Source organism: Onthophagus taurus, chromosome 6, assembly GCF_036711975.1.
Source record: "Onthophagus taurus isolate NC chromosome 6, IU_Otau_3.0, whole genome shotgun sequence".
NCBI classification, from domain to species: Eukaryota; Metazoa; Arthropoda; class Insecta; order Coleoptera; family Scarabaeidae; genus Onthophagus; species Onthophagus taurus.
In genome coordinates, this window is record NC_091971.1 from 22,292,619 (window position 1) to 22,308,144 (window position 15,526).

A 15,526-nucleotide genomic window follows, 5' to 3' on the forward strand; every position below is an offset into this window, starting at 1 on the left:
ACGTTTTTGCACACGGTACCAATACAAAAATGCACTCGTTTTATTTAATTTTTGACTTAGTATATAAATTCTACAGATTTCTTCTCACTTCATACACAAAAAATTTCTTTCCGTATTCAATCATACAACATAAAGTGAGAAATAAAAATGTCTACAACATCAGCTTGTTGCAAAGGTAAATAATAAATAAATTATACTTTCAAAAATTTGATATAAAATTTTAGTAAATCTTTCTTTAGGTACTAAATATGAAGAAGGATCTTGTACTTTGAAAAAAATGTGCACTATTGAAACTCCTGATGGCAAAAAAGAATGCGAATGCATCTGTAAATGTTGCAATAAATCCGGGAAAGATTGCATGGAATGCGTTTGCAATTGTGTTTGTACTTAAGAAACCGCACAGAAAATTGTAACAGAAACCGGGGAATTAAAGTATAGATGTGAATGTACTTGTAAATGCTAAGATTTTTGTAATCTAGTTGTTTAACCACGGCATCAATTAATATGCGCTAAACACTTTAGCTGTATTAAAATTTGTAACTCTAAATGCAATAATAAAAAGAAATGAAAATAATTATAATTGTAAAAACAACTTATTTTAAAACTCTAGTTTCCTTTTAATAAGTAATCAATAAAATTAACAGTATAGTTATAAGAATCGACGAAGATTTTCTGTATCTGAATTGAAGATACTAGACAACAATAACTATTCATTGCGCCTTACTTGTTGCTAATAGGTTCAAGACCAATTTATTCAAGTCAATATACATTTAACTTGTGCTTAACTTTGTGCCGTTACACCTCTTGTTATTCTATTAGAAAGTATTAAAAGCATATTGAATCAATTAAAGCGTATAAACGATTTCCTCGCTAACCCTATTACTGGGTTAAATATTGGCAGAATTTAAGAAGTCTTGTGTAGACATTTCAAAGGATAAGTCTCTGCAGACAAAATCAAGTCGACACTCCAAAAGACTAATCCAAACTATGGTGGGAAGGTTCTAAACACTCTACTTTATCCTTTGATTATAAACACGCTCTTTTCCCGGGCACGAGCGTTTAAATGAATTAATTTTGAACACTTTCAGGCGGACCATAATACGCTATTATTACCAGTTATATATTTTTGGATCCTGGGATCAAGAAGTATCTCTGCTTTTTCAAAGTCAGACTACGATTATATACCCCCCTATTGCTTGATCTTCCCAAATTCAGAACGAAAGTGATTAATGGTTTTTTCAATGCTGCAAAAGATGTACCAATTTCATCTTCATCACACTCAATCGATGATTTTTATTTGTATAGCTACCCAAGAAAACCATCTAAGCTTAATTTCAAACTTGGCCACTAATATATTTTTTAGCGCTTTGAGGAGATTCTTGCATTCATTGTTCATTATGCTTCATCCTCGGATTTCCACTGACGTATACATGGTTTTAACTCATTGAAGTTAAAACCAGGGGTATTAAATTCCAGATTCTCTTACTTCGATACCCCACATTTCAAAAAATCTACTGCCATTAATCACATCGTACTTTTTTAATTGTTGACTGTATATGTATATTCTGATGTTCCAGAACAAGATTTGATGCAACCATTTGACAGATGGGTTGGGATGGCTGGGTCGCCATTTTATAAATAAATAGTAATAGTTTTAGGTTTTAATCTTTTTAATAACTTCGATGTAGCATTTCTAGTGCTAATAAACAATTTTGCATGTATTCTATATACTTATGTACCTAAATATTGCAATTATAGAGAATGCGTTGACTTATTTTACGTGGAACTGATGAAACAGAAACTATTTTATTCCACATAAAAGTTTGACATTTAACTAGACAAATCAATGTTTGAATCATCTATAAATCGAATAATTAGTCTGAAACAAATATGTTATGTTAAAGTTGGTAAGAAGGTAAAAAAGGATAACTTATGTATCTCTCAACAAAATACAAATAGAAAAAGAAAAGTTTAAACTTGGATTTAACCAGAATGTATTTAACCAGAAGCAAGCAAATCTAACCATAATAATGACCAACATCCTCTAACTTCTTTTCTATACTTATGACTATATGCTATTTTGGACATATTGGGAATAATTAAGTAAAATATATACGAAAATAATAACATCAAAATGTGTGTCACGTAACTAATCAGGATTTGTAACAGGTTTAGTCACGATTAAAGCACGCCAGTTTTAAAATTTCAAAGAATTCTTAGCGCAAATATAAGGAATAAGAAGGATTGAAAAATATTAATGAGAAATTTATCGATAATTGATTTAGCTCTAATTACACAGGCCGACAAAAATTTAAATGTTTTCTGAACCAACAACTAGACTATACTATCCCGAAGGTTTTTCACGTTCTAAATCCAAATTTAACCTCAAAAATGCTTCATCACGTAAGGTTTTCAAAATATCTTAGCCAAAATATGTTAAAAATGCGGTTTCTGGTCGTATTTGTGGTTATAGTTCACATGAGGGAGTTAAAAAAAACAATTTTTTTTAGAAGTTTTGAAATTGCCCCTTTAAAACTCTTTTTCAATTACTTAAATATCTTTTTTCTTCTTCGAGATATCATCTGTTGAAATTAATAAGTACATCGGTTTGCTCTGTCCTTGATAAACTGATGTTGAGTTACATCAAGTTAGCGATGTTGACGCACAGTAAAACAAATATGCGAAAATGTGATCAAATATCTAAAAATGAAGCTTTAAAGTTGAAATTTTTAACCATGCATTTATCTTTTAACCAGGAGGTATTCAATTGAGAAACTGGACATTCAAAATCTAGTTAATTTTTATGAATTTATTTGGTTTGTTAGCAAAGTTGTAGTTTTAATGGGAAAACTATAGCAGTATTTACAAAAATAAAATGATTGCTTACGAGATTTATTCATTCAAAAAGAGACAATTTACATATTATTTTTTTATTTAAGCTCTATAGCGTTTTATAAGATGAAAATCACAACCATAACGGATTTTCTACAAAAAAATTTTAAAACGATGGAATATTAATATAAAAAAATATGAGGCGGAAAGCTTATTCTTTAGTGACTTTTTTGCGGAAACTTCGAAACACGTCCTTATCGCAGAACCATTAATGAATGGATTAAAAAAATGTGTGGAATGTTACAACATACCTATGAGAAATTTAGTTAAACCGTGGGTACCTACATCTATTTGTACTACTTGTAGATTAACTCTGATTAATTGGAACGATATGAAAAAGGAAGTTGTCATTACACCAACCATGTGGTACGAGCCTAAGGATCAGAATGAAGACTGTTACTTCTGTGCCTGTGATATAACAGGTTGTAATAAAAAAAATAAAGGAAACATATTATATTCTAACGTACAAAGCGTAACACCAGCCAAGAAAGGAAAAATAGCGAGATTAGACAAAGTACCACCTAATAAACATGAATGTAGTTTGGAAGAAATGAGTTCTATTGAAAGTGAAAAGGACAGTGATTATGAGGATTCTGTTAGTGCCAAAGACCCTGAACTTTTTGATCAAGATTCATTAGATGATCTTATTCGCGATCTTATTCTTTCTAAAGATTCAGCTGAATTATTGGCTTCAAGACTTAAAGAGAGGAACATGTTGTTACCCGGAACAAAAATTACAGCGTACAGAAGAAGAGATGAGGAATTTCTGAAATATTTTGCTAGTGAAAATTCCTTAATTTATTGTAATGATATAGAAGGACTTATCAATACATATCAAGTAGATGTGTATAAGTCCGATGACTGGCTTCTCTTTATAGATTCTTCTAAAGAACGCCTTAAAGCAGTGTTGCTCCATAACGGCAATAAATACGCAGCAATCCCTATTGGTCATTCCACCAGGCGAAAAGAATCATACGAAGACCTTCAATTTGTACTCGAAAAAATCAATTACAACATCCACAACTGGTTTATATGTGGTGACTACTTTAAAATGATCAATATTTTGGTTGGTTTACAATCAGGAAATACAAAAAATCCTTGCTTTCTCTGCATTTGGGACAGTCGTGCCCGAGAACAACATTGGATTAAAAAAAAGTGGCCTGAAAGATTTGATTGGAAAGTTGGTTCCAACAATGTTGTTTACAAGAGTCTTGTTGACACAAAGCGTATTTTGTTACCTCCACTCCATATCAAATTAGGCTTGATCAAACAATTCGTATAAGCCTTAAATACTGATGGAAACTGTTTTAAATACCTTAAGTCTGCATTTCAAAATTTAAGTAATGCTAAAGTTAAGGAAGGTATTTTCGTGGGGCCTGATATAAGAAACTTAATGAAAGATGACGATTTTATAAGAACAATAACAGATAACGCAAAAAATGCTTGGTTAAGTTAAGAGTTGTACAAAATTTCCTGGGCAATCATCGGGACCCACAACATAAAAACATTGTATCGACAATGTTATTAAACTTTAAAAAATTAGGCTGTTTAATGAGTTTGAAGCTACATTTCCTATTTTCCCATTTACATTACTTTCAGGAAAATGTAGGAGCCTTCAGCGAAGAAATAGGTGAACGATTCCATCAGGATTTGAAAGGAAAAAAGCGACACTATCAAGGTAGATGAAAGGATGAAAGAATGATGGCTGACTACTGCTGGTCTTTGAAAAGAAACGATAACGCTGCTCAATATAAGCGTAAGAATGTTAAGTAATCGTTTGAATTGATGCGCGATCGTTATCATAAGAAACTAAAATAACATCTAAACTGTTATAAATAGAAAAGAAGTTTTAAAAATACAAAATTAAATACAATAAAAAACAAATTAATTTAAAAATATTCGAGAATACGTGAAAGTTATGAAGTTTCATTGTTATAAAGTATATCAAAGAAAAATATTGTAAATTAATTTTTACTTTCTCGCACTATATACGAAGTATATGAGACAAAGTATTGTAATCGTGCAAAGATTCGACCTCGACATTTTGATGGATATACACGTTTTGAGGTCCCCTGAGTCCTGATATTGACCATTCCCAGAAAATGCCTGTGCGTATTTATGTACGTACATACGTATGTAATAATGTGTGTAAACACGATAACTTAAAAACGTAATCAGTTACCGTAATGAAATTTGGCATATAGCTATTAAACCAATATCGAAAGCTCTTAAACAACTTTTGGACCAAATCCACTAACCGGAAATGGCACTTTACCCGAAGACATTCAAATGTTTCATATAAACTTTCACTTTTGATATGTATAGCCCAACATATACTTTCGTATACATCTAATAAATGATAAAAAATTACCATATATTGAATTTTAGCGAAATCGCTTGACTGCAAGTGTCACTTTACTTGAACACATTTTAACATTTTCACCATTTTAAAACTTGTAAATAAAACTGGAAAATAAAAAGACGTTATTTCAAACATGATGAATTTCTTAGTTTTAGGGGACAATTTCTCAGAGATCAAGAAAAATATTCAAATGTATAATATAAGATTTTAAGGGGGCAGAGAAATAGTTTTAAATGGCATAATGACTTCTGTGGAGAAAAATTATCTTTTGATGTAAATTCAGCCTTGAATGTGCTGAAAAATCGTGTTTTTCGTATATTTTAGGTAAGATATCTTGAAAATCTTAGGTGATGAAGCAATTCTGACGTCAGATTCGGATTCAGAGTATCGAAAATTATTTGGAAGGTATAGTCTAGTCTTTGGTTTAAAAATTTGTCGGCCTGTTTTATCATTGAACAGGCTGAACACCAGATTCTTCATTTAACTCCGATTTAACTTTTAAAATTCCATCAGAATTTCAAATACCATTTTTATATGTTGTTAATTATATTATCGTGTTTAATACTTTTAGAACATAGTTCAATTAGAAAGTGCAAAACCTTACATATTATTTGGTGAAAATGTTGTGGTGGGTTTTTATAATATTCTATTTATTATTTAAATAAAGAGTTAACTATAAATATCGGAGATAACCGTAATGACTTCGACTTTCTACTGCTGTTTTGTTATCCTAGAACAATTTCAAAGTAAATCGATTAAAAAAAATTAATTGGATAAAAAAAGAGCCAAACCACGTTATATTCGTAGCGTAGCCCAAAACCGAACGAATTGGTGTTTATACTGATAAGAGCTTGGATTATTCGAGTTCATTCACTAGGAACGTTTTTGCGCACAGCACCAATACAAAAATGCACTCGTTTATATTTCGTTTCTCGTTTAGTATATAAATTCTACAGGTTTCTTCCCACTTCATAAACAAGAAAGTTCTGTCTGCATACAAACATCCAACATTTAGTAAGAAGTAAAGATGTCTACAACAACAGCTTGTTGCAAAGGTAAATAATACATAAATAATACTTAAAAAATTTGGTAAACATATTTTTAAAATATTGGTTTAACATTTATTAAAAAAATGTAATAATACAAATAAAATTTTTTATAATTGTTTTTAGGTACCAAAACCGAAGATGGGTCTTGTACTTTGAAAAAAATGTGCACTCTTGAAACTCCTGATGGCAAAAAAGAATGCGAATGCATCTGTAGATGTACCAACAAATCCGGAAAAGATTGCGTCGAATGTGTTTGTAATTGCGTTTGTACTTTAGAAACCGCCCAAAAGATTGTAACAGAACCCGGGGAAGTAAAGTATAGATGCGAATGTAGGTGTGAGTGCTGAGTTTTTCACACAGTACGTTTTTCTACACACTGTACTATTCTACGCTTTGCACACGATACCAATAAATCTCAATACTTTAGTTTATGTACGTTTGTAACTCTATAATGCCATAATAAAAAAAAATAAGATTTATAACAATTGAAACAACTTTATTTATTCAAAAACTTTAAATGCATTATTAATAATTATTAAAATTCGTTTAATAAGAATCATTTAAAAATTATTGAAGCGACCTCTCTATAAAGGTAGACAAAGTTGAATTCACTTGAAAGTTTAAATTACCTATAATTTGGTTAAATATTTCAAAAAATCCTTAAACTGCATAAATCGAAAATCTAAATGAGTCTGAACCAGTCAATTTGGAACATCACTTCAAAAATACCTCCTTCTTCCTGCATTAATTGTCACTTGTAGTTTCACGAAGGGATATCAGCATTTTAAAAAAACTAATTTTGAAGTCGGTTTTTCAAAAATCTATTATGTCTTAAGATACTATGACATGTCAATATAAATCTATGTGGCAGTTATTACAAAGAAATCGGAGTCACATTGCACAATTACGTCCTCACTCCCATAAGGTAAAAAGTAGTTAACATTTAAATTATCAGAACTCACAAGTTGTATTAAATAACATGCGTACAAAATTAAATAGATTAAACATTTACTCAACTCTTTCACTGAGAAGAAAGTGTCTTAACTTGTACCACCACATCAAGGCCGGTTAAAGAGTTACCTGGATAGGGCTCCATAAAAGATCAATATTATTCATAAATTTTCAAAAAACTTGTCGATGTATCGCATAAACGTCAAGACACTCATCAGACAATGATTTGATGACAATCAGCCTGGTGCCTTTCAGCTTCTAATGATAACTGAACGAGTCTTGTTATGTACAGGTATCTTAAAAAAAAATGAAATGCGATGTCTTCATAGGCTATATCTGAATCTAAAAGAGATAGGAAAAAGGTAGTTTACAAGTCATAATCTCATTTTTCGGAAAATGTTAATGCCGAAAACTGTTATCTGTTGTCGCCTTTTGTTTTCGCCTTGTCGAAATTTCACGAAAACGACAACGAACGCGAATATCTTGATTATTGCCAAAGATAGAGTTTAAATTCTTATTAAATCATTATATTGCCAACTTTTTACATTCAGTCTCATTTTCGAGATTTAATATTAAACATCATTTTTTTAATACAAAGCATGGTTGGCCAAAAAAATAGCGAATTAATTTAGACCATGACCAACCATCGTGTTTGTCGTTTTTGCGAAATTTCGACGTTTTGCCGATAACGCGAAAACGAAAACTGATAGCGGATTAGAGGGATTAGCATTAAAGCTACTTCTTTCCTATCTCTGAGATGATGACATCGATTTGAGATATCTTGTACTAGTAGTCTATTAGTATTACGTCTCAATCAATGAAAAGGATCCATAATGAATGTGTGTTGGCCAGTTCCCCATAATTATTAAAGTTTACTAATGTTAACAGCACAGTTTATGTCAAACGATTCTATTTCGGCGTCACGGACACTATGTAAAATAAAATAGTTTCTCCTAGAACATTTGTCTGGCTTTTTTCTTTAACGTAATGGTTAATGTATTCTCTATCAATAACAATATTATGTAGCAAACAGATACACTTAACAATAACATCAGCTACATCTGTAGATGTTTGTATCGTTGTTCCTAAAATTCTCCACTTAGTATACAGTATTTCAAAAGCACATTCAACAGTTCTTCGTGCTCTTAATAATCTAGCAGTCTTTATCTGTATAAATTTATTGTCTTCTATAAGGTTTCAAATAATATTAAATGAAATGTCACCTACAAAGCAGAGATCGTCGCTATTATCACCGCTCCACTATATACAGCATATCATAGAAATAAATTTTGCGCAGGTCTTATCGTTTATCGCAGCTTCAACGTAAACGTACCCTAATATATTTTTACAGTAGTGAGCAGCAGAGTTGTCTACTAAAAGTAAGATTTTTCTATGTTTTCGTCGTAGAATTTCACTTAGAATTTCAAATCAAACTGATAGCAAAAAATGAATTCTAAGATGAAAATACTCTAACTTTCGAGTAATTTTCTTTTCAACCAAGCCCAACCGATGTACGTTATAGCCGAGTACGCTATATCTGGTACACATTATAATATAAGCAAGTGAAGTTTGAATGAACAGAGAAAAACATTATTATAACGCTATACAGGTGATTTATTAGTTCACCATCAAACTTTGACATATGATAGCTAATCCAATTACCAAAAAAAATGTTAATGAACATATGTCCTATTTCAATTATTTACGAAATTATAACACTTTAAAGTTTTCTGCAGCAAAGGGGGTGGTAAATTATGTTATGGGAGTGTCAGGAAGAGTGAGAAGGGAGATTACAAGATTTGGGAGGGTATATATTGGGTTGTCGTCACTGAGAATTGACGACTTCATAGACGTGAAGAGGTGCTACAGATGCCAAGGTTTCGGACATCTCCAACGTTTCTGCAAATCGGAGACGGTATGTGGGCATTGTGCGGAAAAGGGCCACGAGTTTAAGAACTGTGGGAATAGGGAGAGAGAGGCGGTATGTGCAAACTGAGAGGATATGGGGAGAGGAGGGACGACGGCGGTCGAAGGATACTGTGCAGAATGGAGAAGGAACAGAAATGCGGAGATGGGTGGAGGAGAACTGATGGGAGATACTGAATGGGAATAAAGAGGAAGGAGAGATTACTTACATCGGGGCGAGGGGGACATCTGTGATTGATTATGTATTGGTGGATCAGGAAATGTGGGAGAGGGTGGAAAGGTTTAAAGTGGGAGAAGCGGTAGAGTCGGATCACCAACCGTTGGAGGTGGAGGTAAAGGGGGTGGGCGGCAGAAGGCGAGCGGAACTGGGTAGCAAGTTCATCAGGACAGATTGGTCGGAAGAAGGGGTAGCATTCTACAGGGGAAACCTCGACACTTGGCAACAGAGGATACAAGAGATCAACGGGTTGGAAGAGCTTACCCAGGTAGTGCGGGAAGCAACACTGAAAAGGGAGTGTGTACGTAGGGGGGACAAAGTGGGGAGGAACGACTGGTATGATGGCGAGTGCAAGAAGGCGAAGAGGGAGGCGAGAAGGAGGTTGAGGCTGTGGAGACGGGGGAAGATAGGGGTGGATAGATATAGGGAAGCCAGGAGAGAATACAGAGAGTTATGCAGTGGAAAGAAAACAGAATTGAGGGAGAAGGAGGCGGCAGAGATTAGGGGGATAACAAGGGAAGGGGAGGTCTGGAGGTATCTGAAAAAAGGAAAGAAGGGTAGGGAGATGATAACCAGCGAAATACACATGACAGAATGGAAGAGTTACTTTATGGGATTATTGGGAGGGGTTGAAACGAGGCTAACGGGGTTGGGAGGATATGAGGGAGATGGGGGAGAGGAGATAGCAGAAGAGGAGATGGAGGCGGTGCTTAGGAGATTGAAGAAGGGAAAGGCGCCAGGTGAAGATGGGATACATAACGAAGCATGGTTGGAAGCATCAAGGGTGGTGCGAGTGAAGTTGTTGGAGGGGATGAATATCGTATGGAGAGGGGGTGGGATTCCGGAGGGATGGAAAGTGGGGGTAATTTGCCCAGTATATATATAAAAGGATAATAAGGGAAGTGTAGAGAGCTACAGGGGAATTAACCTACTAGACTCGGCATACAAGGTATACACGAAGATACTGCTGGGAAGATTGGAGGAGGAGATGGAGTTGGGGGGAATTTTGCCGGATGGGCAGGCAGGCTTTCGGAAGGGAAGGGGAGCAATTGACAACGTGTATGTGTTGAAGCATTTGGCAGATAGAGAGCTGGATAAGAAGGGAGGGAAATTGTACTGTACGCCCTGTTTATAGATTTGAAGGCGGCTTTTGATAAGGGGGAAGTTGTGGGAGGAGATGGGGAGGAGGGGGATAACGGAACACCTAATTGCGAGAGTAAAGGAAATATACATGGAGACGATGGCTAGGATAAAAGTGGGAGATAAGCTGAGCGACGTCTTCTGGACGACGAAGGGACTGAGGCAGGGATGTCCGCTGAGCCCAAGTCAGATGGGAGGATTGGTGGTGGGAGGTAGAAAGGTGCATATGAAAGCATACGCGGATGACATCGTGGTCATGGCGAGAGAAGCGGTGGAGATGAAGGAGATGATAAAGACATTGGAAAGATATTTTAGGGGGAAGGGGCTGGAAGTGAATGTGGGGAAGACAAGGATGATGAAGTTTTGTAAGGGTGGGAGAAAAAGAACAGAAAACTGGAGATGGGGGGGAAAGGAGATCGAGGAGGTTAGGGAGTATACTTACTTGGGGTATGTGTTTAGGGAGGATAACAGGGAGGGGTCGCGTGTGATAGCTATGGCAAAAAAGGCGAATAAGGTGATGGGACAAGTATGGGGTTGGGGGAAGAAAGTTTTTGGAAGGAATGTGGCAGCGAGGAAGATTATGTTTGAAGGTCTGGTTAGCAGTGTGATGATGTATGGGGCACAGGTATGGGGATGGAGGGAGCAGGGACCGCTGGAGGACGTGCAGGCTAGATATTGGAGATGGGTGCTTGGGGTGGCGAGAGAAACACCGGGGTATATAGTGAGGGAAGAGGTAAAGGTGGATAAGGTCAGGGTGGAGGCGGGCAGGAGGGCAGTGAAATATGAAGAAAGAATAGAAGGGAGGCCAAGCTGCGGGATCCTGGGGGAGTGTTGGAGGGAAATTAGAGAGGGAAAGGTCAGATATGGGAAAGGACACAGAGACAACTATTATAGACGAGCGGGCTACTCGGTAACGGAGATAAATAGTAGACGAAGGGTGGGTAGGGAGATGTGGAGGGAGTTGAGAGACAGGGACCGAGATGTGCAGAGACAGGAAAGAAGGACACAAATAAAAGAGGGAAGGTATAACGAAAGATACAGGGACATAATTACGGAGGGGCTGCCTAGATACTTGTTATTGGAAAGAGATGAGGAAGGGAAAAAGTTGGTGGCTAGGTTCCGTTGTGGAAACGAGGAGAGAGCCAACAAATACTGGATGGCCGATGAGGAGGGGTGGTGTAGGCTGTGCAGGGAGGAATGGGAAACGTTAGAACACATGCTGAATGGGTGCAGTGAGTTGAGGGAGGAGGAGATGGACCGAAGGCAGATCTTAGGAGAGGGGGGAGAGGGGAAACGATGGATGAGAATGGTGATGGGGGTGAGGAGACCAAGGGATGGGTGAGGGGATGATTGGGCCGAGGAGCCGAGGGCGTGGAAATGGAGGAAGAGGGTAGAGAGTGAAAGTAATATTTGAATAATGTAAAGAATTGTAAACAATTACTGTATACAATAAACTCTTAATAAATAAGTTTTCTGCAGCGAATTTATTAATAGCCAGTAAAATCAAACATCCAACAAAAACAAAGTTGTCATTGTAATATGTCAGTTTACTCTAAAGTTTAATTATTACATACAAGAAGAAACTCAAAATGTACGCTTAAAGCACTGAAGAGTATGCTGATATACGATTCTTTCAGAAACAGGTAATCTGCCTCTCTAAAGCTATTTGACCGCATGTCAAACACCGTAGTTAATGTAGAGGACGAAGCTGTAATTAATGCTGTCATTGATAATCCGATTACGATAGATATCCGATAGATAAATTGGCTCTCTAAAGTCCACTTTTACCACCTCTTGATAAATTTAACCGATAGATAAATTGGCGCTCTTAACCAATGAGAGCGCTTAAAACCGCTGTAACCATGGTAATTATCTATCGGATAAATTTATCAAGAGGCGGTAAAAGTGAGCCTTAGCCAATGAGAGCGCTTAAAGCCGCTGTAACCAAGGTAATTATCTATCGGTTAAATTTATCAAGAGGTGGTAAAAGTGAGCCTTAGTTAATGAAAATATGGCTAGTGAACACTATTTAAAGAAAGAGACCTATGTAAAGAATTTTACGTTTTCCGTAAGTCAAATCATAACCTATAAGGTTTGATCGCGACTCCCGCTAAATTTGGCTGTTTTTATCCTGCAATTATATAAAATTATATAGTTATATAGTTTTATGTTCATGTGATGTGAGATAAGATGGAAAGAAAAAAATTAAAGCTGAATATTTCTAGGAGACATTTTGGTGAACGTATTTACATTGCAGAAACAATTCAAAACCGTTAGTGAAACATTTTAGTAATATACGGTAATTGTCACTTGTATGTTGCAAAAACGTTTTAATGAAACATAAAAAAGGCCGGACATTAGCAGTTTCAGACACGTTTCAACTATGTTTCAGAAATATGTCGAAGAAACATTTCATGTTTCAATAATATGCATCAGAAATGTTTCTGAAACGCAAATTTGTTTACTGGGAAGAAGAAACTCAAAATGTACACTTATAGCACTGAAGAGTATGCTGATATAATTTGCGTGTATGGTTTTTGCAATGGAAATGCTGGACAATCAGTACGAGAATATCCAGAAAAATTTCCACACCGTCATTTGCCATATTATTCAGTTTCTAGCGATTCTTTCAGAAGACTTCGAGAAACAGGTAATCCTGCTCCAACCCGCATGTAGTTAATGTAGAGGACGAAGAAGCTGTAATTAATGCTGTCATTGATAATCCTTCCATCAACACTCGAAGAATAGCACACAACATACATATAAGTCAAAATTTTGCATGGCGCGTATTGAACCGCGAAGTCCTTCATCCGTATCGTAAACAGAATGTTCCAGCTCTACAGCCAAGACATAAGCAGCAACGGTTAGCATTTGAATGGTTATTGCAGCAACATGCCCAAAATAGTGACTTCATTTCAAATGTTCTCTGGACAGATGAATCATGTTTTACACGAGATGGTATAAATAATTACCATAATGGACATATCTGGGCATTACAAAATCCGCATGCGATTAGACCAAGGAAATTTCAACAACGTTTCAGCATCAACGTTTGGGGTGGAATATTTAACAACAATTTAGAACTAGGTTACTTACAACTAGGTTTGCATCTACTTGATGGATGTTTGAACGCTGTAAATTATAGTTTTTTTTTTTAACAATACACTTTTTGATTTATTTGAAGATGTACCTCTTAGTGTAATTCAAAATATGTGGTACCAGCACGATGGTGCCCCACCTCATCGCGGAAGAGTAGTTGTCGAGTGGTTAAACCAATATTTTCCAAACAAATGGATTCCGCATGGATATCGTCGATTAATTTATCGATTTTAACAAATTCATTCAAAAATTCTACAAAATCCGACTGAAACATGGATGTACGTGCCCTAAATAGTGGTGTAAGACAGAAAATACGAAAAGATCGCTTCATCTATCGTAAAAAGTAAGTGCCTTTAGTACTCTTATTTTTTTGTGTACGAATATTGTGTTTTCTGTTGGTTTTCGCATATGATTTCATTTTATTTTTCAGAAAATATACAAGCAACCCAACCCAACCCTCTTTGTATCAACTTCAAAGCTACATGCAAGCATAGATGTAAAAACACGAAGTCAAAATTCAAGTGTCGTTTAATAGCCATGGAGGATGTAATCAAGAACAGGAAACGTTTGTACGATAAAATTACGAAACTCAAGCAAGACATCTTTTTAGCAAGGCTTTTGAGCCCTTCAAAACTTAAAAGGGAAATCTAGGCCCAGGTTCTGTACAAGAAACTATGCTATTAGTGGTACCTACTATGTAATAAAATGTCAAGGCACGAAGATGCAAAGAGTTTGTGTATAGGTCCTGTTTTATTGAAGTTTTCAATGTTTCAAGGAAAAGGTTGCAAATTTGAATAAAGTTTTGATACAAGGTGGAATACCTAAAGAAAAACGCGGCGTTGATAGGAAGTCAAATAAAACAAAGGATAAAACGGACAGTCTCAGAACGTTTTTGAATAATCTACCAGTTAGTGAAAGCCACTACAACCGAAACAAAAGCAAATGCATATATTTGTCTTCAGAATTAAATTACAAAAAACTAAGACAATATTATTGTATTCGGTCACAGCTAATCTCAGAGTTTAACGCACAATGTTTTATGAAATTTTTTACAAAGAATACAACATTAGTTTTAAAGCCTCTGCATCACATGTCTGTGGTACTTGCATTCCTTGGAAAAATAAAATAAAACTTGAAAAAAATGCTGAAAAAAAAACAGCAATTAATGATGGAGAAATGGGTTCACTCTATAAGGGCCAATATATATTATGCGTCAGGATGTGCATGACAGTATAAGTTTGTGAATTAATATGGAAAAAGTGCAACCGTTACCAAAAACCCCTATACAAGATGCATACTATTCAAGACAAATAAGTTTATATAACTTATGCGTTGTATCATTAGATTCAAAAAACCTACATTCTTTACATGGTTAGAAACACAATCTGGAAGAGGGTCAGTTGAAGTAGGATCTGCATTATTCACCTATTCAAAGGACTTGGAAATATCTACAAATATATAAACTACACGATTGTTCTGTGATGGTTGTGAACAAAAACAGTCATATTATTCATATCCTAATACATTGGCTTTTAAACAAATCACCCTCCAACGTAAAAGAAATAACATTAACATTCCCAGTGAGAGGTCACAGCTTTCTTCCGGCAGACCGGGCTTTTGGCAGATTAGAGAAAGATATCAAAAAACAAACGGTAATGACACTTCCTGAACCATATTATTAAATTTATAGAAAACATGGATCATTGAAAGTGTTGGAAGAAAGCCGGTCTCTGTATGATATCAAAGACCTTGAACAATATTATAAGAAAGTAGTGATATCCGTTCAGTAAAAAAAATCTCGACGATCTCGTTGAAATATTTACACCCTCGACACATATAGTTTTGAAACAAATAAAGAGCCAATTAATCTTCTAAAGCGAGGTAAGCGCC

At 35.4% G+C, this 15,526-nt stretch overlaps 1 protein-coding gene and 1 long non-coding RNA gene across 2 annotated transcripts; both read left to right on the forward strand.

Moving 5' to 3' along the window:
- On the forward strand, positions 1-544 carry LOC139430250 (uncharacterized). Its single transcript, XR_011640714.1, has 3 exons — positions 1-15; positions 77-175; positions 240-544. It is a non-coding gene; the product is annotated as an uncharacterized lncRNA (long non-coding RNA).
- An 8,896-nt stretch (positions 545-9,440) lies between these two features.
- On the forward strand, positions 9,441-10,283 carry LOC139429998 (uncharacterized). Its single transcript, XM_071196536.1, has one exon. It carries the CDS (start codon positions 9,441-9,443, stop codon positions 10,281-10,283), a length of 843 nt encoding a protein of 280 aa, XP_071052637.1.
- Positions 10,284-15,526: the final 5,243 nt, after the last annotated feature.